This window comes from Nyctereutes procyonoides, unplaced genomic scaffold (genome assembly GCF_905146905.1).
Source record: "Nyctereutes procyonoides isolate TBG_1078 unplaced genomic scaffold, NYPRO_anot_genome, whole genome shotgun sequence".
NCBI classification, from domain to species: Eukaryota; Metazoa; Chordata; class Mammalia; order Carnivora; family Canidae; genus Nyctereutes; species Nyctereutes procyonoides.
Window position 1 is genome coordinate 55,263,944 of NW_026575052.1, and position 25,762 is coordinate 55,289,705.

Below are 25,762 nucleotides of genomic sequence, written 5' to 3' on the forward strand. Positions count from 1 at the left end.
GTTAAAATTGTAAATTTTATGTGTATTTCATCACAGCTTGTAGGGTTTGGGTTGTTTTGGTTTTTTTTTTTTGTCTCTTGTTTTTATCTTTTGATAGGATCATTTATTTAATATTTTTCATTAATTTTTTTGTTAATCCTGTTTGGCATATTTTGGACCTTCTAATTGCAAAGAATTACATACATTTGTTTTTAGAAATGCCTTGTAAAATTTTTTGTTTTCAGATTATTTTCATCCTCTTACTCTAGTTGTAGCTTTTAGAACTTAGGAAAATTCCAGAAAATCTGGAATTATTTTATGTTTACTCTTTTTTTCTTTCCATCTCTTTAATCTTGTATGCTATTCCCCAACTTCATTTTCTAGCTTGCTAATTCCTCATTAGTGTCTATTCTGCTAGTTAGCCTATTTACATTTCTGTTTTGGTAATAAATAAAATTTTGACAGTTTTATTTCCAAGATCTCTAATTTTTTGTTTTCCCATAATAGTCTTTATTTTCATTAATGTACTTCCCTCTATTACCTTTCTGAGAATATTCTATTTCTTTTAACATCTCCTTCTGTTTGCTTTGTTAACTAATATAAAATAAACCATTAACCAAATGAAATTATGCTAGGGCCAGTAAAGATTGTTTAGAAGTTGCAAAGTTTTGGACTCAACCCACGTGTGTAACTATTAGTGTGACTTTGTACAAATTGTATAACCATTTCTGTTTTCTGTATTTATGATAAAATTTTAATCTCAAATTTGATTCATAGCTCTTTTTTTCCACTCAGCATATTTGGTCTTCATTCATTCATTCTTGTATTACTGAGCTCCTTCTGTGTGTTAGACACTCAGAGAACAAAATATAGTCTTCGCCCTCATGAAGTGGAGGCATATCTGTCTCCAGATTATATCTGTCTGCAAACCTAGAAATTTGTAGAAGAGATTTGTATTCTGTTTATTGCATGCATCTACTTCCCACCTTTTTGAGACCCAGATTCCTCCAAGGGTGAAAGGAGAAATAGGAAAGAGTCTCTTTACCTTACTGGATGAGATTATAATCCTTTCGGTGTTGGTTTGTAACTTCTGTTCTATCTCATCCTCTATGGGATCAGTGAGAATGAGTAATGGCTCCATCAAATCCTGCTAATGAGGGATCCATTCCTGTCAAACTCCTCAAGGTAGTGATGATAGTTTATTGCAAGATGAGCCATGTCTTTTGGATGTCCTCTAGCAAGTAGCATACCATGTGCCCTTCAGTACGTGCTGTTGTTTGCCCACCCGGGTGCAGCCACCCCAGCAAGACTATGCCCTCAATTTCACCTCTGCTCTTTGTACTAGAGGAACCAGACATTCATGTGGGCTCAGTGCCACGTTGGCCCTTTCTCCTCTTGAAAGTCCCTAAGGGAAGGAAAGCTTGGAGAGAAGAGAGAACAGTTTCTTTCCAGGCAAACTACAGGCCCCACACCAACAGTTTTATTTCTCAGTCCTTTTCTGCTGAATTGGAGATGGCTACTGTGAGCATGAATGGTTCATTCTCTGATCAGATGCTCATGAGTAAGTCTTGAAGGAAAGCTGTAATTGAAACACATTTTCCTCCTCCTCTTCCACCACCCAAAATAGGTTTGTCTCACCCTGAGCTGGTGGCTGGTGCCACTTGCTCATACCTCATTGAACTAGAAATATGGGTGTCTTGGGGCTTCTGGGTGACTGAGTAGGTTAAGTGTCTGCCTTCGGCTCAGGTCATGATCTCGGGGTCCTGGGATCAAGGCTCACATCGGGCTCTCTGCTCAGGAGGTCAGCTTCTCCCTCTCCCTCTGCCCCTGCCTACCCCCCTTGTGTTGTGTTCTCTCTCTCTCTCTCTCTCTCTCTCTCTCTTAAATAAATCTAAAAAATAGATTTTTTAGAAATCTGGGTGGCTAAGCAGTTGGGCGCCTGCCTTTGGCTCAGGTTGTGATCCCAGGATCCGGGATCGAGTCTCACATCGGGCTCCCTGTGAGGAGCCTGCTTCTCCCTCTGCCTGTGTCTCTGCCTCTCTCTCAGTCTGTGTCTCTCATATAAACGAATCTTTAAAAAAAAAAAAAATACGAGGGTCTTAGTGTACGTTTCCCCCAGAAAGTAGAACATGAGGTGAGGCTTTTATGTAGATTCTTTATTTGGGGGACATAAGGGACTGAGAAAATGAGGAAAAGTAAGTTCCAGGGCGATTTGTTGGTTTGGCAGCTAGGCCTCTGAGGAGTCACATAGAGCATCCTCACAGGCAGAGAAGAAGCAGTTCATCTGTTGGTCCAGGTTCCCTGTAGGATGCACACTAGTATTTTTGTAGGTTGTATATTTGTGAAGCATTCAAGAAGCCCTGGAGCAGAAAGATTGATTTGTAGTACAACTAATCAAAGGGTAGGGTTAGGGAATGTGAGGAGGAGGAGGATACAAATGCTGTTTGATAGTGTACACTCTGTACTGTGGAGATGTGCTCATAGACTCCTTTAAATCCCGTCTGTCACAGAGGCTTCTAGGTAGTGGCCAGCTACCAACTCTGCAAATTTTGATACAGAGCAACAAGCTACAGTGTCTGCTGCTACACAAATCCCTAAATGATGAGCATCTTACTCCTCCTCTACTGTGATAGCGTTCCTTCACCCTTGGCCAGCACTTGAGTGAGTCTGGGTTGCCTGCTCCACCTTCATCCTTGAGGGGTCTGACCTCCTAGTTTACCTTTTTTGAGCCTTGGTGGATACAGAGCAGGTTGTAACTGGGAAGCACCACATCTGGGAGTGATGATGAGAGGGACCAGTACTACTTACACCCCTTGATTCCTAGGACCAAGTATGATAGCTGTTGAGGACATAGCACCATATATAGGCTATTTCACAAGACCACATTCTGAAGGACAGTGTTCCAACACTGCAGAATTTTAACTCTGAGCTGCTGCAGTAGCTAAATCTTTAATAAACAGTTACGTCATTCAGTTAAGCTGTCTGCTTCTGGATAATGGGGAATATGGAGGAACCTATGGATCAAGTGATTATCTTTCCATTGCTGTAACTCCTTTGCTATAAAGTGGGTCCTGAAGTCTGACCCACTTGTGTAGGATCCCATGCAAGTAGAGCAGGCACTATACAAGCCCTTAGAGGATGGTGCTGGCAGGGGCCCTGAAGTTAGGTCAGGAAATTCAACGTCCAGTGGAGGTGTCCATTGCAGCAGGTGTGAACCACTGCCCACTCTTAGAAATAGGGTCTGATGTAATCAATTAGCCGCCAAGTCTGCCCAGGGAATGGGACTATCTGGCCAGATTCCTAGCTGCTCACAGGTTGGGCATTCATCAGTGGCAGTGGTTAGGTCAGTCTTGGTAAAAGAGGGCTCTGCTGGTGGACCTGCACATACCCTTCATACCCGTGCTACAGCCGCACTCTGTGGGCCTCTTCCATTAGCGCTGTGATGGTTTAGGAGAGAGACTTGTTGATATGCACAGGATAAATCATTGTTTTTACCTGATGCTTCCAAGGTACTAGTACCTTTGTACTCTTGATAACAGGAGACAAAGATCCTCCCGTGTTGTGCACACTCCATAGGTCCATTTATATGCTGCTTTTCCAAAATTCTCAGCCTTGTTTTAATCTTGCTCCTTCCAAGCCCTGAGCAATTAGCCAAGCTATTCACTACTTCTCAGGAACCTGTATATATCTGTATTTCCTGCCCTTTCTCCTGTATAAATTGGACAACTGCCTGTAGCTCTGCCTGCTGGAATTGTTTCCCTGTACCCTTCCCCTTCAAGATTATCCCTAAATGGCACTGCATTGCAGTAGGGAGTCTGTAGTAGTGCTTGTAACAACAGATGAAGCTAATCTACCCAGGAACCCAGGGGAAGTTTTTCTCCTCTGTCAGTTGGTTATCAAGAACCCACCACCAACAACTGAAGGCTTGAAGGTGTAATATCAGTGTACTGGGACAGTTGGGGACATCTTTTTATGTGATTTACTTAGGCCTTTTGGTCATGTTCAGGCCTAACTCCACATAGACCATTTCCATCATATAATAGGTTGCCATTGTACCTGCCCAACCTTGTGACTTGGTAGGCTTGACCCTGTTCGTTTTGGACAGCTCTGATTGCATTAATCACATGATGTTCCATGGGCAGGTCCTCAGTCTGTACTTGAGCTGCTAGCACATGAGCTGCTGCTCAAACAGCAAGTGATTTCCTGCCATGGAAAAGCATAGCCTAGCTTCAGAACCCTAGGGACCTGCATTGCAATTCTTTTCCTGGCTTTGCCAGAGACATCACACAGCATCTTTGTCTACCATAGAGACCTCAGGCTTTATCAGATAGGCTGGGTCACATGGTTTGAGCAGCAGGACAGCTTGCACCACAGCCTAGACCTGCTACGGAGACTTTTGCTCCAGATTCCATTCAAAGCATTTTAGGTTACTCCATTAATGGGTCAGAGCAAAACTTCCAGATACAGGTAAAGTCCTTCCTAGTGCTAGGGAATGCAAGGTACAACAACTTGTTCTTTACCTTGGAGGAGAGATCTCAGAAAGTCTCGGGCCATTGGACTGATTAAAACTCTTCTAATGTGAGAGCCCCAGGATTTCACGGCATGCATTTGACTTCCTGGGGTGTCCAGAATATTTGCCATCTCCTGCCCACCAAGTTCTGTTTGAACCATGTCATCAGTTTACTAAACTAATATGTTCTGTGGATAGCAAGGTCCTTTAGGACTCTGACAGAAGAGAAAAGTTAATAGCCTCAGGACATGAAATAGAAACCTCTGTCCTTCCCATCATAAAAGCCAACTACTTTTGATCCTCCTCACTAATGTGAATTGGAAAGAACACGCGGGCCAGGTCAATAGCCATATTATCAAATGCCAGAGGATGTCTTGATCTGTTCCAATAAAAGATCTGCATCTTACCCAACAGCTGAGATTAAAGCTACCACTTTAGTTAAATTCACAGTAGTCCACTGTTGGCCGTCGTGGTCCATCTCATTGTAGGAGCCCCACGAATTAATTGGATGGAAATGTAGTGGAGACTGTCACTCCTGCCCACTGTAATTTTGGTGACTATCTCTGCATTTTTCCCTTGGTGTGCAATATTGCTTCCATTTATCATCTTGACTCTGGGGTAGGGGATAGAATTTCAGGGGCTCCCACTTGCCCCTTCTTGCTGTAATGACTCTGAGAATATTATGAAAGTTACCAGCTGCTTTTTCAAAGCCTTTAAAACAATAAGACCGCCAATTCTACAACCTTTGCAGTTCCGATAGGATGTTTTTCCTATGCCACAACTGCTCTGTGGGCCATTGCTTAATGCCATCTGTACTGATCAGCAACTATAGACCTCATTACCCTTTTTCCAGAATCTTGTTCTGTATGTCTAGTCTCTAGGGCCAGTATCAGTGTCAGTGTCCTAGCCGGATTCCTTTCTGAAATCAGCCTGAGACATTTTGAGATGTGGTTTCAGGGAATGGGGAATTGAAACAGAAGAAAGTAGCTAATACCAAGTGCCTGCATTTAAGCTGGTCACCACTGGGCAGCTGAGGCTCGTTTTTGCCAGAACCTCCTGAAGAGCCTTGTAAGATACATCACAGAATTGTCTTGTCGAAGGACTGAAGAGGGAGCACTTATCGACCAGACACGGTGCTCCATTAGTCAGTGGCTCACCTGTAGGATGTTAGTCTGACAGTCTCAGGCTTCCTGTGTAAATTACTACACTCCATTCAGGAAGCCCAAAGTGGGGAGCAAGAACTTCCGAGTACAGCTGGTTGCTGTAGCAACAATTGAAGTAAAAGTGGGCTGAGGAAATAGGCTGGGCACAGGATATAGTACCATTTGTCTTAAGGTTCGGCCTTAGCTGAGTTTCAGGGACAAATGAGAAAAATCCCATTCGGCATCTTATTTTGCAAGTGTAAGTGATCTTACATTATCCTGGGTGTTACTTGCTATCCTCTGTACTTGAGATAAAAGTCACCACTAATAGCACCAGTACCCCATTTTATTTGCTGTTTGTGTTATTGGAAAAAGAACTCTGGTTTTGCTAATACCAAGCTTCTTAGCCTCTCAGGTATTCTGTTTATAGTCTTTCCTTTTTTTTTTTTTTTTAAGCTTTTATTTATTCGTGAGAGATGCAGAGAGAAAGGCAGAAATACAGGCAGACTAAGGAGCAGGCTCCCTGCGGGGACCCCGATGTAGGACTCAGTACCAGGACCCCGGGATCACCCCCTGAGCAAAAGGCAGGCGCTCAACCGCTGAGCCACCCAGGCACCCCTGTTTATAGTCTTTCTAATAGTAAAAGATCTCAATTGATCTTTTTCCAAACCAAGCTCTTAGTAAAGCTTGGAGACCATCAGGTTTTTAATCCAAATAATTTTGTAAAACTCAGATCTATAGGGCACCTGGGTGGCTCAGTCATTAAGTGTCTGCCTTTAGCTCAGGTTATGATCTCAGGGTTCTGGGATCCAACCACCCAGCTCCCTGCTCAGCAAGGAATCTGCTTTTCCATCTCCCACTTTATATGCTCATTCTTGCTCTTGGTACACGAGCTCTCTCTCATAAATAAATAAAAATCTTTTAAAAGACTCTCAAATCTACATATAACTTTATTACCAACTTCTTTCATGTGTATCTAGTCCAAATGTAACTGCCTTTTTGTTGTTTTGTTTCAAAGATTTATTTCCGGAGTGGGGGTGGGCAGAGAGGAAACAGACTCCTCACTGAGCCCCACAGAGCCTGTGGGACTGATCTAACAACCCAGAGATCCTGACCTGAGCCGAAACGGAGAAAAAAGTAGGTTGGCAATTGCATTTCACAGTATCACCTGCAGAGGGCAGCGGAGAGCTAAGAGTTTGTTTTCTCTTTCCCATACTAGGGCTTTCCTGGCCCAATCTCCAATTGCTTATTACTCCAGACAAAAGTAAATAAAAATAAATAGTATCCAGACCAAAAAAACGTAATGATTATTCTTTAGCTGTAGTTTATCTAAATTCTAGAATTTTGATTTCACCTTAAAAGGAGGAAAAAAGCTTAAGTAACCTTTCTCTATAGAAGGGAAGCAATGTTCCCTCTTTCTACCTCCTTCATATTTTAGGAAAGAAAGCATTGAGGGCTCCATACAAGCAGAAGAACAGAGGTTACAACCATAACTGGTCTTTGGAAACCCGTATTTTCACCAAAACTGGTCTCTTACAGAGCTGCATTATTTCTAGAAAACTCAGTTAAGTTTATAAATTTTAGATTTTTTACACAGAGAAAAGACACCCAATCTGTGCTTCAGTTATGTGATTAGTAATATGTACAAGTCATGCTTTAATAAGCTGGGAATAACATTAAAATAGGATCTCCTCTAAAATTGAAGCAGTTGGAACTATTTTATTATCTTTTTACTTACCTGCCTCATTATGAAAGACTATGAGGCAACTCATCTTTCAATTGTTTCATGATTTCCTTCTCTGCAAAGCATTCACGTTTATTTCACAAACACTAGCCTGAGACCAGGAGACCCAATTCCCTGAAGGAGGCCGGCATTGACCACGCATCAAGTGTACACTGAGTGTGCTGAAGGCGGTGCTGTGCTGCCCATCTCAGCAGGAAGGTGTGCTGTGACGGGAGTCGGTAGACCAGACTCAGGCCTGTCCAGCTCCTGGTTAACTGCAAATTTGGACAGGTTTCTTAGACTATCTGAGGCCCAGCTTCCTCCATTTGTAAAATGGTGCTAATAAATAACACAAACTTCATAAAGCTGGCCGAGCATGAAGCTCCGATCCTGGGGTAAGGACACAAATTTCCCTTTTCTTGTTTTACTGGTGCTCAGTTTCCTCCTAAGATGGAGGAGGAGAAGGAAGACTAATGACCTCAAGGACCTTTTCAGCCTTGTAATTTTATGGAGCATTGTTAGCGTCGGAATCCTCTTAGGCTCATTACTCAGGGTGCTCATTGAACATCCTGTGTTCATTATTGCTTTTTTAGATGCTATCTACAGTTGTCTAAATTATATTTAGACCATACCCCTGAACACTCAAAAGGAAACGAAGATTTTAGGATTGGTGAGCTGGAATTTTTGTGCCATGACTATCACCATTAAACCCTATGTGGCTCCTGTAGGCTTTCAATTTTTATAAGACTTCTGTTTACTTCTTGGGTCCTCAACTACCAGGGAGAAATGACAGGAATCTCCCTCCTCATTATCTTGGCCTTACCTCTATCAAAACTAAATAGAAAAACAGTGAAAAGAGATGTCAGGTAACAGACCCATGAGGTCACACTGGCAGCTTCTTCCTACACTCCCTGAGTGTAAGGCCTGTATTCCCTTAGGAAGCTCAGTGGCAATCAACAACTGACCTTACTTGCATCATTTTTGAACCAGTGAAACTAAACCAGACTCCTGGGTTGTAGCCTCACCTCTTTCTGAGGGCTTGAGCAGGTCATTGTTTTTACCTGTAAGAACTGTTCTTACCTGCTATATCGTACTGTCTTCTGCACACAGCCACCCTTGAGGCCAACCATATCTATGAAATGTATGACCAGGTGTGGTCAGAATAGATCATGAGATCCAACAAGTCATCATTCTTATTTTTTTTTTAAAGTCTCCGAGCAAAAAGATGAATTGCCTTCATCTTGAATACAAAATACATTGGCATTTCTAGAACAGCAGCATTGATGCTTCCTGTAAGGAGTTACTCTTTCCCACAAACCTTAGTAACTTGTTATAAATAGCCTGTGCCCCATATTTATTCTGCTCTATTCACTCTCCAGCCTCCTTAGTTTATCTTCTTTCTTGATTTCACTGAACTAGCACACTCCAGGTCCTCATTAAACTTAAAGTCATTCAAACCATGGCCCTTTTCTTACCCTTCTTAACCTTTCTGCTGTAAGCAATACCTTTTCTTCCTTTGGTATCTTGCTGTTTCTTTTCTGCTGACTTTTCCTTTTGCAAAAGTCTTTTTCCTTTGGCATCTCTCCAAAGTTAGATCCTTGTTCTTGTCCAGATTTTCTCTCCTAAGCATCTCATTCACTCCTAGCTTCCACTCTAGTCCCTGTGTATATGGCTCCCCAGTCTAAATCTGCCCTCTGGCCTCTTCCAGGTTCTTGTCCAGCATCTTCAAGTATTAGCTCAGGATTTTCAATTTTACGTTCTTCCACCACCTCAGTAGATCTAAAGATGAAACTCAGAATTCTCTTTCAGAGGTCATTCTTATTTCTTTATGTGTATTAACGGTAATCCCTCCTAACTTTAACGTTGTAGGCATCTTTGACTTCTTGATGTGTTGCCCCTTGTACATATCCTTTTCCTTTCCCATGGTCCCTACCTTAGGCCAAGTTCTTGATATCTGATTGTGATTCTTGCACTGTATTTCCAGTCATCTTTCAAACCATCTGAAAGACCAGCTTATAACCTAACTTCCATTTGGAATCTCTCACCTGCTCAGTATAATCCTCTGCTCATCTATCTTACCCACAGTCCATGATCGCAATCTGTGAGTTCACTTCTTCATGCTCTTTTGGGAAAGCCTACCCTTTCCCCTTTCCCAGTCCCATTTCTCCTCAGAGGACTGCTGGAAGCCACTTCTCCTCCTGAACTCCTATGGCACTTATTAGCTAGCTGTATAACTTACTTGGAATTTTCAAGAGCTGCTTTTTATGAGTTAACTCTTTGTGTAGCCTACTTTTTACACAGTGGTTTATTAACACTTTAGGAGCAGATATGAAACCTATTTTTTAGATCATCCACAGTACCTGGAATAGGGCCTTCTACATACACTTCTCAGATTTCTCTGATCCTAATAAATTCTGAGAACAGAAATTTTTTTGCAAATTACTGACATCATTCATAGTAGTTAAGATAAAATCCTGCGTTTCAAAATAGAATACAGTATGTTCTGTTGAGGAAGAAAATCTGCTTTTTAGCAAGCCTACCAAACCAACATAAGTGGTGTTTTTCTAGAGAGGAAAGAATTTAGAGACTGTCACTAATGCATAACTTGGGGCCAGTTACTTCACCTCCCTGAACCTCATTTCTCTACCTGTAAAGTACAAGACTTCTTATGGCGGCCTTTTGACACTTTTAGGACTATATCAAGATGAGTTATTCAGAAAAGAATCCTGTTATTAGAAATCACCTTTTTTGTGTTTATGTTGTGAAACACCTCTTACACAGATACCAAGTTTTTAAAGCCTGTAAGTCTCCAGAGTGCTGCCTTTGCAATCCAAGGGAGGGCAGTTCTTCCCCCACAGCCGCGTGGCGGGGTGACCTCAGGTGGGCGGGCCCTCGCGGGGGTCGGTGCGCTGGCACTGAAAGCCCCCTGCGTAGTCGGGCTTCCTTGGAGACAAGCTGTCCACAACTGAGTTCGTCCGGAGGTGCTAGGGTTTGAGAGAAAACTGTCCCGGGGACAGAGTTCTAGAGTAGGTAACCTAGATAGGCAATTAGTTTCCCGTCGGGAATGCTTCTTAAGGCAGGAAGACCCCCTAAGGTTTCCTTGAGCCTGCTCGTCTCGCAGTAGAAATGCCAAACTTGGAAAGCTTTCTCCTGCAGGGCCAGCGGGAGCCTAGGTGTGCCGGGCTGTGGGTAGGCGCGGTCACGTGCCCGCAGGCCCCGCCCCGCAGGCCCCGCCCCCGCAGGCCCCGCCCCGCAGGCCCCCGCGGCCCGCGGTGGGTGGTTCTGGCTGCGGCCGCGGGAGCTGCAGTCGGCGGCGGCGGCGGCGGCGGCGGCGGCGGCGAGCGGGAGCGGCGGCGGGCCCATGGCCGCGGGGGGGCCGCGTGCAGGGAGGGCAAGTCTGCGTGCCGGCGGTGCGTCGCCGTAGGGCGGCTCGGCTCCCTTCCAGCTGACGGTCTGCAGGGGCGCGGGGGAAGCATGGTGGCTCATGACGAGGTCGGAGGTCTCCTGCCCATCAAGAGGACGATCCGGGTCCTGGATGTCAGTCATCCGTCCTTCCGAGAGCAAGAGGTAAGGCAGCCGCAGCCTTCGATGGCCCCGCGCTGGCCCGAGGTCTCGGCTTGTTCACGGTCGCCCCGAACCCCACTTTTGACGGAGTGTTGGAATGCAGGCCTCGGAGCCCTCTGCAGGTGAACGGCTCCCGGTGGAGCTGTGGGAACCCAGCACGGGCAGGTTTGCCCGGAGCAGCACTGATACGGAAAGGGCAGGCTGAGTGTGTAGGCTGCTCCAGTTGGTTACGTTGGTCACGTCTCCGGGCTTCGCACTTTGTTCTTTTTAACGTGGACTAATGTTCCTCGTCTGAGGACCTGCCTGTGGGCTAAAAGGAAAATAAGAAAACCTTCCGTGCAGGTTCACGCTCGGGAGCAAATGGCAACTAAAATGCTCTCACCCAGCGCTGGTTTTTAGTTTTCTTTGCACATCTAGTAAGTTTATCGTGTGTAACTTTTTTTTGGAAAGAAAAATATGTTAAAATGTTTAAAACATCAAATCATTAGTTAAGTAGTTCTCCCCTCCTTTGTCTAAAGTCATCGTGGTTTTTAAAAGTCATTATGAACATTTATCAAAATAAGTGATTTTTGTGCCATTTTACTTACTTAATTTTGCCAGTTGATATTTAATACCGTGTGGATATTCTATTTATACTGCTTACTATAAATAAGTACCCTACGGTATATACTACATTATCACTTATGGGTTAGAAATAGTGTTCCTGTGTTCAATTAACTACAGACTTCTTAATCTGGATTGTGGTGATAGTTTTGTGGCTTTACACTTGCATCAAAACTTCCCTGATTATACATTTTAAATATGTGCAGCTTGTTGTATACCTCAGTAAGGCCGTATTATACATACACACCCCTTTTGGTAGTTAAAATAGCTGCCATCTCTAGGACTTATGCTTTCATTTGGTATAGTTTAGTTTTGGGTTTTGTTTTTGTTTGGTTTTGGTTTTTGCTTTCATGTTTCAGTTCTCTCAAAATGTGTAAGCATTTCCTTTAGGGCAAGTCATATGTGATTTTCAGTATAAATACTGAAACTGATCATTTTTTGGACCATCAAAAACTAGTCCTTTTCCATTGGTATCTGGCACTGGCCGTGTTTCTGGCATATCTTTATTCCAAGGATTTAAAGCACTGGGAATGTTGTCAAGTTTTTAGTACTAGCAATAAGAACCTAAAATAAATGACTAAATTTGATTGTTTCTAAGTAGAAAGGGAAGAAATCCTGTATAATCATAACTCTTTTATCTTTTTATAAACAATTTTTTTTGTTTTTCTTATTTTCAAGTTCTTACCAAATAGTTCATCCCATAACCCAAACAGATAAACCCAGATGTATAGATTTTTTTTTCTTTTTAACTAAGATTTTTTTTTTTTTTTTAAAGTAAACTCTACACCCAACGTGAGGCTCAAACAACCCCAAGATCAGGAGGCACACGTTCTGCTGAACAAGCCAGCAAGGCGCCCCTGTACTGGTGTTTGTTTATTTATTTATTTAAAGTGTCTTGTTTTGGTTAACTATAGAAGAGACTCTCCTAGCATATCCTCTTTCATGATGTCATCAGTAGAAAAAAACCTTTTTATCAAAAACAACTGCATTCACAACAGAATTTTTCTGTTTTTGTTATGTGCAAAGTACATTCCAGTAAAAGAATTAAAATCCATCTTGGGACACCTGGGTGGCTCAGCGACTTAGTGTCTGCCTTCAGCCCAGGGCGTGATCCTGGAGACCCCGGGACCCCGGGATCCAGTCCCATGTTGGGCTCCCTGCGTGGAGCCCGCTTCTCCTTCTGCCTGTGTCTCTGCCTCTCTCAGTGTGTGTCTGTCATGGATAAATAAATAAAATATTTTTTTAAAAATAAATAAAATCCATCTTAACAGTTTTCTGTTTTCAACTGGATTAGTAAAATAAATTGAAAACTGTCTAAAAGCAGATATCCTAAAATAATGCATGTGATTGCCTGGCTAAACTAGAAAGTCTAGTTAAAACCTAATCTAAATGAAAAAAAAAAAAAACCTAATCTAAATAAACAACATAAATTTACGTTGGAGGTATTGGAGTATATTTCCATCTCTGTGAACTTTGGCCCTGGTGAGAGATTGGCTACAGGAGAAAGTTCCTGTGTATGAAAAATTCGTTGGTATTCCTTGTTTATTCTCATAGATGTTCAGTGTCTTTTGAGGAGAGTGTATAGTTTCACCATCTGCACTGGCTCTTTAAGCTTTTTGTATTCACCATGGCACTGTTAGCCGCACTCCAGAGCAGAAATAACAGCAGCAACAAAACCATTTTGTAAGCCTTATTTTGAGTGATGGTGAGGCAGGTAGACTCCTACCCTACTCCACTCATCACCTCCAAACACTGTGCGTGCGTCTTGGCAGATGTGGGTGTAATACCAGTTCTTGAAAAACTTTGTGTTTGAAATAGTTTTGGTGCAGGGCAGATGTCTAGGTTCTTAATAACCAAACCTAGAGCATTCAGATGGTTCATCTGGACCTCTAAAGACAAACTCCCATTTGGTTGTAGCTTACATAGGCTGAATCCTAACCTGTGTTTTTAAAAGAAATTTTTGTTCCAACCTTTAAAGTGACCCTGTGATAGATGAATGCCTAACCCATATCACGTTGCCACAGAAGTTTTCTCTGTGATTTTTTTTCTCAAATACTGTATGTGTAGAAGTGAACCATATTCAGTGTTACAGCTTTACATTTCACCCACACTTGAGTTATTAAAATTTTTCATACTCTTGAAGTATATATGCTGAAAGTTGGTGTGTGTCTCCTAAACATTCATCACAGATGTCCTTTTAGTAAGGCAGTAAGGCCTTTACTTCTGGATCTCCAAAAACATGTGAAGAGTACAGAGGTGTCTCCTCCCCACCCCACCCCCCCCACCCCCCCACACACACCCATTTCCTGATTTAGTACTTGAACTTACCAGGACAGTCACAGAGTCTCGTGTTCTAGTGACTGAGCTAGCCTGTAGCTCTTAATCAAGACATTTTAGATTAGATAAACTCAGACCGCCATATCCTTTGTGAAGATAAGAGATACATGGCTTTCTAAAGGGCTGTAGAGTGTACTTAACCACCAAATCCAAATACTGCTCAAAGTAAATATCCCACCGCCCTGAACAGACTGCAGAACAGACTGCATACACAAGATCCATACTAAGTTCAGAAAGATACTTTAGATATATTTAACATTTAATCATCTAAATCTAAATTCTGTAGTTTTAACTTGAAGTACCACATAATTTTGAGTTACCAGGAAATTAGTGGTTGAACAGTAACTAATCCTCTAAAGATAAGAATTTTTTTATCATTAACTTGACTTAATATAATAAAATGGATATCAAAAATCTTTTCCTTCCATCGAAACTAACTTTTCAAGTTCACTGCCGAACGCTTATTTCCAAAGACATTTTAAGTTGAAATGACTTATTCTGTGAGTTACTAGGAAGTCAAATTTGTTGTTTTAAGCAGGAAAGAGGAATTAACCTCTGTTTCCAACAAGTGGAACAGAACTTTCTGACAACTGCTTTGTTTCTGGTTAACATTGGCATATCTTCCTTTGTGAGGAGGTAATTATATCTCTGTTCAAACAGAAGACTCTTTGTACTGTCTTTACTAAATAGAAAGGAATGCCTTATGCTGAAACTTCTGCCCGTGCACGTGTCACTTCAGTCTTGCACAGATGTATGTTGTAAAGGCATCCACACATGTCCTTAGCCACACAATGTGTCACTTTACTATGTATCTTGAAGGTTTCTTTTTTAGTTCATTTAACATTTGCACATTAGTGGTTTTATAGTCAGTTTTACTTCGGGGTCAATCTTGTTGGTGGGAGAGAGTTGGTCTGCAACTCTTCTTCGTTAGGCCTTCAGAGACCTGAGCTGTTACCTGCCCAGCCTCCTTACGTGGTAGGTCACACTCCCTTCTGATACGAGTGTGTACCTTCAGGAGCTGTAATAGGCCTTGCGTCATTGAAGGTTCTTCCCAGAGGATTTTAACTCTTTCTGCTAGTTTATTCTAAGGGGACTGTTTTTACTCCATTTTCTCACCCCTTTTTTATATGACTTCAGTCATCTCAAAGAGTTCTTAGAAAAAAATGTTTCATCTGTCATTTTTAAATGGTAATTTTAATTTTTACATGTTATCTTTATTTAAAAATAAATTTTAATTTTTTATTTTTAAGTTAATTTTTAACTATATATCCTTCTGAATTATCATCAAAATTATTTTTTTAAGTATACCACAATTATCAAAAGCACCAAATACAATTAAATATGCTTCTTAGATATGTAAAAGACAGACTTTTTGTATGACCTGATGTTATTTCTCTGACTATATGAGTCACCTAATGCTAGGTCTCCATTTTCCTAGCAGTAAAATTAGAATAATGTAATTTCTAAGTTTTGAGATCCTTGAATGATTAAGTGATGTGTTTGCTGAACTATTATTTTTGAAACAATACGTATAGAATAACGATTTCTTTTCAACTTGTATGTGTTTCTTCCTTTAAGTTAATAAATCAAATGTTTGAGAGAGAATCTAATTACAAATCCCAGTGTTTATGTAGTAAGTGGAAATATTTCTAAGAATGTTAGTAATAGCAGAAACGTAACATGTTCCAGGCATTGTTTAAGCCACTTACACATATCTTATTTAATCTTCGTAACAACCTTATAAGAGAAGATCTACTATTAACTCCATTCTTCAGATGAGAAAACTGAGGCCCGGGATACTCCCCAACAAGTGCTGGAACCAGGATCTGGGCCCAGTCAGTCTGATCGCAGAGTCCTGGTGCTCTCCTGACCACTGTCTTGCCTCTGCTTGAATACCTCCTGTCACAGGGATGCTCTGCCTTCAAAATTGGCAGCCATTCCAGCGGCAAATACATTCGTTTAAAAGCTATTCTCTAACTGAAGTGCTTAAGAATGAAATGATATACGATGTCTGGGATTTGCTTTGAAATAGATGAAACAAATGCTCACACCAGAAACTTACTGAAGCTGTGTTACAAGTACATGGGATCCATCATGCTACTATTTTTTGCTTTTGTGTATGTTTGAAATTTTTTATAATAAGATGCTTTTTTAAAGTTTATTAAACTAGGGATTTCTGGGTGGCGCAGTGGTTTGGCGCCTGCCTTTGGCCCAGGGCGCGATCCTGGAGACCCGGGATCGAATCCCACATCGGGCTCCCGGTGCATGGAGCCTGCTTCTCCCTCTGCCTGTGTCTCTGCCTCTCTCTCTCTCTGTGACTATCATAAATAAATAAAAATTTAAAAAAATAAAAAATAAAAAAAAATAAAGTTTATTAAACTAAAAAGTTCTGTAGGATTCTGGAATCCAAGGTCTGTGTCTTCATTTTAGTTTTTCTTCTATGTACTGGTAATATTTGTTCTGTTCAAAGTGATATTCAGCTGGCCTTTTTCAAACCATTAACTTTTTTAATTTACCATCATTAGTGTTCTTAGTATTTTAAAAGCAAAGGACAACATTCATTTTCAGAATTTCATGTTTTTCTCTATTTTATAATTTACAAATACGGTTTTTGAGAGTGTTCAACTTTGTCCAAACTTGTTTGAAACCATTACACCTAAACACACATTTAGTGTAACCTGTGTTTGTTTTTACAGGAGCCAAGCAATAAAAGAGTTCGACCTCTTGCTCGGGTCACATCCTTGGCAAATTTGATCTCTCCTGTAAGAAATGGAGCAGTCCGACGCTTTGGTCAAACAATTCAGGTAAGTGAGGGATGGGACTGGGGGGTGAGTAGTGTAGTAAGGGAACTTCTTACAGAAGCCTAAAATATGTATTTTCCTTTGAATTGTACAAACAGTTTTGCACTATTATATTTAAACGCAAAGTTTTTTTTAACATGCTGGCAAGGAATATTTTTACCAGAACAGTATCAAGTTACATCTTCTATCAAAGAAGAGTCTTAAATAGTTTTTAATCCCCAAAAAGTAATTTTGGCTGATAAATTTTAGATTGAAACTTGGATAAATGATTGTTTTATGTGCTGAGAAATTCTCAGAACTATGTTTTTGTCTTTGTTTTTTTAAGAAAAAGAAATAATTACTGTATCCTTTAAATCTCTTTTACTCACTTTTTTTTTTTTTTAAAGTCATTTACCCTTCGTGGTGACAGCAGATCTCCAGCTTCTGCCCAGAAGTCATCGAGCAGATCAACAGTCCCAACACCTGCCAAAAGGAGAAGCAGTGTACTGTGGTCAGAGATGTTAGATGTCAGTATGAAAGAGTCTTTAACTACCAAAGAAATTAAACGTCAGGAGGTAAGCTGGCATTCAGTAGCAAGGCCATATTTTTTGTCTTACACTAAAAAAAAAGTCCCTATTTTTTAAACATGTTTTGTCTTAAGAATAGCAAACTAATACCTAAGCAAAATCAGCTTGCAGTTTTCTATCTGAGTGGTAATTCATAACACATGCTGAGCAGCAACATTTTGTGATGGGTGGTAGTCATCAAAGTTAACTCTGATGGACCAAAGTTATAAAACATGGCAACCTCTTATTTGAGATTCCATTCTGAGTTAGAGTTTTCAGACTATATCATTTTAAAAAGCACTCTGCAAAACATCAGCTAAATGATTAATGACAAATATCAATTGTATATAATTTTCCTTTCTCAAAGGAAGGAATGACCTGTAATGTTTGCTGGATTTTTTTTTCCTTTTTTTAGGCAATATATGAAATGTCCCGAGGTGAACAGGATTTAATTGAGGATCTCAAGCTTGCAAGAAAGGTCAGTAAATAACTTTTTATCACTTGCTCTAGTTTTAAAAAATTATATTTCACAAATTTTATACTTTTTATATGACTTAAAAATCTCTTCAAATATGAGTATCAATAAGAGATTTTGAGTATTAACATATAGTTTGGTTTCTTTTATGTGTAACAAATAGAATCCACGCTAGCTTTTTATAGTTAGTCATGTTTGCATTCAAGGAAGGTGTCTCATCATGTTTTATTTGCTTGATCTCTTTGGGTGACCTATTTTTCCCCCTCTGACAGGCCTACCATGACCCTATGTTAAAGTTGTCTATAATGTCAGAAGAGGAACTCACCCATATATTTGGTGATTTGGACGCTTACATACCTCTCCATGAAGGTGAGATATATGATATTTAATTTCTATTAGTGTCTGAACAGCATTAACAGAAAGTTGGTTTTTTTTTTTATGGGGGGGGGCTATTTTTTGTTTGTTTTTTAGAGCAAGCAAGGTGGGGTAGAAGGAAGGGGGAGAGAGAGAGAGAGAGAGACAATTTCAAGCAGGCTCTATGCCTAGCACAGAGCTCGAGGCGGGGCTTGATCTCACAGCCCTGAGATCAGGACTGGAGTTGAAATCAAGAGTCAGATGCTCAACCAACTGAGCCACCCAGACACTCCAACACAAGTTCTTTTGAATCTAAACTTCTAATTTAGTGCTGAATTACTTTTTAAGATAAATTTGTTATTGGTATTTCTGCCTTTTTACATTTCAGATTTGTTGGCAAGAATAGGAGAAGCAACCAAACCTGGTGGAACAGTGGAACAAATTGGTCACATTCTTGTGAACTGGGTATGTAGTGAGCTCCTTACACCAGCTTCTTTTTCAGTCTATGCCATACTTGTCATTTGTGGTGAATAGCAGATCTAGTAAATGAATTCTAAAAACAGAGAACAAGGCATTAAGACAGAACAAAATTATATAGCTGTAAGAAGTTACATTGTTTACTTAAGAAAATACTTCACGAATGATATTGTTTTATTTGTTTTAAAAATCTCTTTCTCTTGGGACAGAATTCCCACATTGCCTGTTTTGTTCCTTCAGTTAACATTTCGGTCCCTCCTAGATGCTAGGTGCTGTTCCAAGAAGGCTCACTGGGGGTTCATTAGTGGAAGGTGTCTACATTTATAATCCAGTGAGAAAGGGTGGGTAGTCAAGTACATATGCAATCTCAAGGTTGGTGATGACTGTGGTAGAGAAACACTCAGGTGCCCTGGAAATACAGAAGACTAGCATCTAAACTGAGGCTGGCATCTAAACTGAGGCTGGGAGAAAGTAGAAGCCATGGGTCTTGGGTTAGATGTAGTCAAATGATAGGAAAATTATAAAAGGACATTCTGATGTTGGCTCAGATACTACCTTATCCCCATCATCATCTGCAGGGAAATTTTTGCAGCTTATTAAAATTTTCAAGAATTAGCTGCAAGTTTTGTGTTTGTTTTCACAAAAACATATATCCTACTGTGTTTTCTCTTCGTATTCTTTAGTTGCCAGGCTTGAATGCCTACAAAGGCTACTGTAGTAACCAGCTGGCAGCCAAAGCTCTTCTTGATCAAAAGAAACAGGATCCGCGCGTCCAGGACTTCCTCCAACGATGTCTTGAATCTCCCTTCAGTCGAAAACTAGATCTTTGGAGCTTCCTAGATATTCCTCGAAGTCGCCTGGTCAAATACCCTCTACTGTTGAAAGAAATTCTTAGACACACTCCAAAAGACCACCCTGATGTTCAGCCTTTGGAGGAAGCTGTAAGTCTAGTAAATGATTCTTAGATTTTTCAAGTTTATATATTAGCTTGCCTTAGAAACATACACAGTGGTACTCTCAAATCTTATGCATATTGCAACATAGCGAAACGCTCTGTTCATTACCCAGTACACTTGTGTACTAAGCAGTAAAGAGACGTAATGCATGTTATATTTATATTTTAATCAGAAGACTAGATTGTAATATCTGACCTCTTCCACCAGCTAGCTGTGTGGCTTTGGGCAAGTCACCCAATTTGGCTGTGGCTGTCTTTTCATCTGTAAATTGAAGAGACTGAATTATCTGATTTCTAGAGAGAGTCCTTTCAAGCTTTAAAATCCTGTCACTTTAATATAATGTTTTAGCCCTCTAAGGAAACCATAAAGGTAATATGCTGAAAATGCTTCATTGATTTCTTGATAACTTTTAGATACTGATAATACAAGGAGTTCTCTCTGATATCAACTTGAAGAAAGGTGAATCAGAATGCCAGTATTACATTGACAAACTGGAGTATCTAGACGAAAAGCAGAAGGATCCGAGAATTGAAGCAAGCAAAGTACTGCTCTGCCATGGGGAGCTGAAGAATAAAAATGGACATGTGAGTGTATATTTTTTCTCACTAATATGAAATGAGCTATTACTTTCACCTTCCCCCCCTTGTTTAATTTTTTCTGCATAAGTTATGAAGCAGGTTTTAAAATAAAATCATCACAGTGAGAAAATTACTAGTTTTTACTTTACATTATTAGCTTTGATGAAGCAAACTTTGGTTTCTGTTGTGACAGAATGACTTAAAGGTCTTGGTTGGAGAACAGTTTGTATATTTTAGTTTAGTTTTTTTTTTTCAAAGATTTTATTTATTTATTATCACCAATTTGTGAGAGACACAGAGAGAGAGAGGCAGAGACACAGGCAGAGGGAGAGAGACAGACAGAAGCACAGGCAGAAGGAGAAGTAGGCTCCATGCAGGGAGCCCCTGTGGGACTCAATCCCAGGTCTTCAGAATCAGGTCCAGGGCTGAAGGCAGCACTAAACCACTGAGCCACCTGGGCTGCCCTATATTTTAGTTTTGAAGCATAAATCAACTTTTTTGGCTAGGGGTTCCTTTCAAAATAAATTAATAGTCTAAAAATTTAATTTAAAAAACATGTCTTTCAATTTTTTTTTCAGAGTTTATAGTGATAGAAGTAACTTGTAGCACTACTAAACAAATTTCTACAACAGTTTGAATGAAAGCAAACTTATTTTTTAAATATTAATTATACAGGCACCTGGGTGGCTCACTGGTTGAGTGTCTGCCTTCGGCTCAGGGTGTGATCCCGGGATGGAGTCCCGCATTGAGCTCCTGGCATGGAGCCTGCTTCTCCCTCTGCCTGTCTCTCTCTCTCTCTCTCTCTCTCTCTCTCTGTCTTTCATGAATAAATAAGTAAAATCTTTAAAAATGAATGTTTATTATAAAAGTAAACTAAATAAATGTAAGCATGGATTTTTTTTTAAGATTTATCTATTTATTTGAGAAAGAGAGACAGAATGCACCTGTTCAAGGGAGGTGCAGAGGCAGAGAGAGAGAGAGAATCTCAAGCAGGTTCCATGCCCAGCATGGAGCCCGATGTGGGGCTTGATCTCGGGACCCTGAGATCATGACCTGAGACAAAACCAGGAGTCAGACGCTTAACCAACTATGCCACTCAGGAACCCCATGTAATGGTATTTTGTTTTATTATGTGCTTTTCAGAAAGAACGCCATTTTTTTGGAAGTTTTATTTTAATTCCAGTTAGTTAACATACAGTATGATATTAGTTTCAGGTGTATAATGTAGTGATTCACCAATTCTGTACATCACCCGGAGTTCACCACAAGTGCAGTCCTTCATCTGCATCACCTATTTCCCCCATTTCCCTACTCCCTAGAAGCCCAGTTTAGAAGTTGAGATCTTTTTGGCAAAAGTTGAAACCTGACACCTCTGATTTCTATTATGAAGCCTAATTGTTCTATAAAGGCTTACATTTGTGTGGGACAAAATCAAACCATTAACATTTTTACCAGCTTGCATTTGTTAATCCTTGTTTTGTTAGAAAACTGGTATCTGATACTGGTGTCTCCAGACATGTTACTACTGGTAGGTGTTTTGTGGTGCATAGCGTTTACTCAGCTGCTGCTTAATCTAATGTTACCCACTGATAAAAATAAATTTTATATAGTCTGAGATTAGAAAAGCTCTCCAAGTAGAACATGGGTAGCTTTGAAATCAAAGTCTTTATGAGATCATTTGTAAGGAGGATGTTAGTAAATAAAATCTGCGGAAGTTACTGTCGAATCAAGTCATTTTAATGGTGGATTTCAGTCACTTAAAATCACAGAGTTTCACACTTAAGACATATTTATTTCTTGTTTTTCCAGAAACTTTACATATTCCTGTTTCAAGACATCTTGGTTTTGACTCGGCCTGTTACACGAAATGAGCGTCACTCTTACCAGGTTTATCGGCAGCCAATCCCTGTCCAAGAGCTGGTCTTGGAAGACCTGCAGGATGGAGATGTGAGAATGGGAGGGTCCTTTCGAGGGGCTTTCAGCAACTCAGATAAAGGTAAGAATACAAGCTTTAAAGTAGTTTAAATACACATAAACTCAAAACCTAAGTGAATTTAGTTGTCCTTATACAAAAAAATTGTAAATGAGAAGGATTCCATCGTCCTGTACCTGTTGCACTCACTGAGTTGGCAGGCGCTTTGCTGCCCTGACCCAGCAGGTGTATCTAAGGAGTCAGGGATGGGCTTTTCCTAGGCTGTCTGCCTGATGGATGTACCTGCGATATGAACACCCACCATCCTAAGATTCCATGCTGACTTTATTTACCAGAAACTTTTTTAAGACTCTTTTTTTACATTTCTTTATTCTTCTAGCTAAAAATATCTTTAGAGTTCGCTTCCAAGACCCCTCCCCAGGCCAGTCCCACACTCTGCAGGCCAACGATGTGTTCCACAAACAGCAGTGGTTCAACTGCATCCGTTCGGCCATCGCTCCTTTCCAGCAGGCTGTCAGCCCAGCCGACCTGCAGGGTCTCCCAGAGCTCGACGAGGAGTGTGGGGAGAACGACCCCTCTGCCGGGAGCATCAGGGCCCGGAGAAGGGCCTCCACGGCATCCAGCATGACTCAGGTCCAGGTTGACGGAGACACTTCAGAATGTGTGTCCCCAGTGCACACAGCAGAGGACGTGAAGAGTGTGAAAGTTCACCAAACACAGTCTAGCTTCCGAAAAGCAAGGGACAAAGCCCAGTTCAGTGGCAAACGGAAAGAGACTTTGGTATAAAGGAAGTTCTGTGTATGAACTGGTGGAGAGACTGTTTATTTATAAATGTGTACAGTTTGTTTTTTCTTGTAATGTAAGCATGGGAACATTGCAGGGCTACTTAATACCAGTCTTAACATTTTCTATGTTTTTGGTTGGTTTGGGTGGTTATTCCTTTTTTTTTAAGGCAGCTAAAGATACATGCAGATTACTGTTAAACTGTAGCCTTTTTTTTTTTAAGATGTTTTTCTCAGATTATTTAGAACATACAAGCCTTTTATTAATCAAATGAAATTTTTATGAAATGGATTTTCTCTTTATTCTGCATTCATCAAGACTTTCTAATTGTGATATTTACAATATTTGCCAAAACTTAAAGTTTTACAAATACTGGGATTTCACCAGTGTTTCTCTGGTAAACTCTGCATACAGAGTTTGAGTTTGTAGCATCAGCAACCTGAAATCTTCACACAATATATGTTTGTGATATTTCAGAACTTACACTGAAACTTAAAGTCTTTGGAGAGCAAACCGTAAAACTTACTAAGTTTTCCATTTTGTCAACTGGAATGCTTTATATTTGTTTTTCATTGCACATTCCTCATTTTTCATCCATTTAACCTGCCAAGTATTTAATTTTTTTAATTTGTAGTTTTTAGTATTTGCTTTTATTTTTTTTTACTTTGATGCATTTTCCTTTTCAAATTGGTGTGTCTCTAAAGTATTTTTCTTTTTTGATTAAAATGTGTATGTATGTGTGTGTGTATATATATATACATATATATATATATACATATATATATATATCTTTTTTTAAAAAATCAGATTAACTTGACCAAGTGAAACCAAGCCATATTGTTTTTGAGCCAATTAAGAACATTGCAATTTTTAAAGCATAGCATGTCAGAGTGGAGAACACACGTGAAATGACCCCGTGTATTCTGGACTACAGGAAGAAAAATGCCGTAAGGTTTTTCATGAAAGTTTTAGTGTTATCTGAGAAGAGGGAAGGCAGTTGACTGGTAATAAGTTCAAAACAAACAAATAAAAAAGAGAGCCTAAGAGAGTAGTTTTGTCTTAAGGTAAAAACGTCTGGTTGTGCCAGGACGTTGAAAGGATATCGTAAAAGCTAAACTTGAGGGTATGTCGTAAGTCGTAGAAGGCTTGGGGGAAGTGAATTTTTCTTTGTCTTGGTTTATGGGTTTGAAAGGAAACAAATGTGTTGAAAATTTGACCATATTAGATCATATTAGATCAGTTTTGCTGGATTTATTCATAAGAGGGAAAAATAACTGATGAATCTTTCACTGTAAAATGTTTCTGTTCAATGAGGCCATCGTCTCTAAGGAGGGAAGGCCGAAGCCCTGTGTCATGGCAGATCTATATTGGTAATCAGCTCAAGTAAATGTTGACAATTACGTGAACTGCTTCTGGCCAGTGGAAATGAAAATTGAAAAAGATTGTAAATAGATAATCCAAATGATTTCTCTGTATAAATGAATTATACAATTAAAAAAAAAAGCACACACATAATCACCCTTAAAGTTTCTTGGCTGGTGGATGTTGAACGACATGTGCCATGACATGCTGGTATAGCAGAGGAGGTTAATGGCAAGCTTCACAAAGGTTTTTAAAAATCGTAAATAACTAAACCCTTAATTCATTGATGAGTAAGAGAAAGTCTGAATTATAAGGTCAAGCTTTGTGAGTCTTTTTAGAATATTAGAATACAATATAATCAAAAATAGCTATTCGATTGAAGTCAGCTGAACATCTGGCTGCTTCCTTATTATAGTAGTAAAGCTAATAGCAAAACATGCTGATTAATTTCAGATTTTCATGTCAGTATCTCAGGTTTCCAGGTTTGGAAATGCAAAGTCAAAAGTGTAGGTTACATGAATAGTTGTGATCTGAAAAGTCAGAAAACAAGATGTTATATAGAACATTCCTTCCAGAATTACCCTGATCAGCTTCTGAAGGTACAGAAACAAGTTCAAATGCTGTTAATGGAATGATTTTTCATCGAAAACTGTATCTTCTTTGGTTCACTCAAGAGAGAAAATAGGCCCAGAAACTGAATAATTACCTGGAATGAACATTTCAGAAATTGCATCTGTATTTGAGAGCATCTGATAATCTAGCTAGTGGCTCTCAAACCAGTTAAGGCATCAGAATCACCAGGGGTGCTTTAAAAAAAAAAAAAAAGGGAAGTGGGCCCACCCCTTAGCTCCTCCCCATATAAATACCCATTTCCCTGAATCAGGATCTTGCGGAGAAGGGGTGGCAAGAGTGAGGGCTGATCATCTGTATTTGTAAACACTCCCTCCTAGTAATTCTGATAAGTGAACTCCTTAGGTCAGCACTTCGTAATCAGTGACCCAGCCAATAGCCATTATGTAAATGATACATGTAAGTATAGGCATATCGCTAACTTGTCCATCTGCCTCACACTCTTCAGGGTCTGTCGAAATAAGTCTGATTTTTCTAACTTCTTTCAATGAGTGCATTTTTTTTTTTCAATGAGTGCATTTATGTATTTTGAGCAAAGTTAGTCTCTGCCTAGGGAGGTCTTTTTTAAACTCAGGATGTGTGCACACGAGGTGGGGCGGGAAACTAAGGCACCCGCCCAGATTAACTCTAGAGAACGGGAATCCATTGCCATTCAGTCACCCTTGAGTCTGTGGGGACTGGTGTTTCGTCAACTGACTCAGGTGAGCAGTTACTTTTGTGCTAGCTTCTCTCCACAAGCAGATCCAGCCCAGTACTTGGTTATTTAATATATAGAGAACTATAATATTACTAGATTAATTTTGCAAACCACAGCAAATGCCCGGTTGAATGCCCAGGGAAGGCTTCCTTCCACCTTTCAGTCCTGGTAACTGAGATGCAGAGAGGAGGTCTTACAGTTTGTCTTCGTGATGCCCATCAAATAAAATTCCTGCCTGTTCCCAGAGATGAAACTGGTATTCGTTGTTCATTCAGAAGTCCACCGGATTCAGAGGACATGACAGCTCAACCTC

General features: G+C 40.2%; 1 protein-coding gene across 2 annotated transcripts in view; it reads left to right on the forward strand.

Annotated features, from left to right (window-relative positions):
- Positions 1–22,782, forward strand: part of NET1 (neuroepithelial cell transforming 1) — a 60,097-nt gene extending 37,315 nt beyond the window's left edge. Inside the window, exons 1-10 of one of the 2 annotated variants that reach the window (XM_055332542.1) lie at positions 10,717–10,921; positions 16,555–16,662; positions 17,046–17,213; positions 17,620–17,682; positions 17,952–18,048; positions 18,422–18,498; positions 19,194–19,451; positions 19,880–20,050; positions 21,854–22,040; positions 22,357–22,782. In XM_055332542.1, the coding sequence (XP_055188517.1) occupies positions 10,829–10,921; positions 16,555–16,662; positions 17,046–17,213; positions 17,620–17,682; positions 17,952–18,048; positions 18,422–18,498; positions 19,194–19,451; positions 19,880–20,050; positions 21,854–22,040; positions 22,357–22,763 (1,629 nt within the window). In that variant the 5' untranslated portion in view covers positions 10,717–10,828 and the 3' untranslated portion in view covers positions 22,764–22,782. Of the gene's footprint in view, positions 1–10,716; positions 10,922–16,554; positions 16,663–17,045; positions 17,214–17,619; positions 17,683–17,951; positions 18,049–18,421; positions 18,499–19,193; positions 19,452–19,879; positions 20,051–21,853; positions 22,041–22,356 lie in introns of those variants that run through there. The other variant, XM_055332541.1, reaches the window with a different exon arrangement.
- Positions 22,783–25,762: the final 2,980 nt, after the last annotated feature.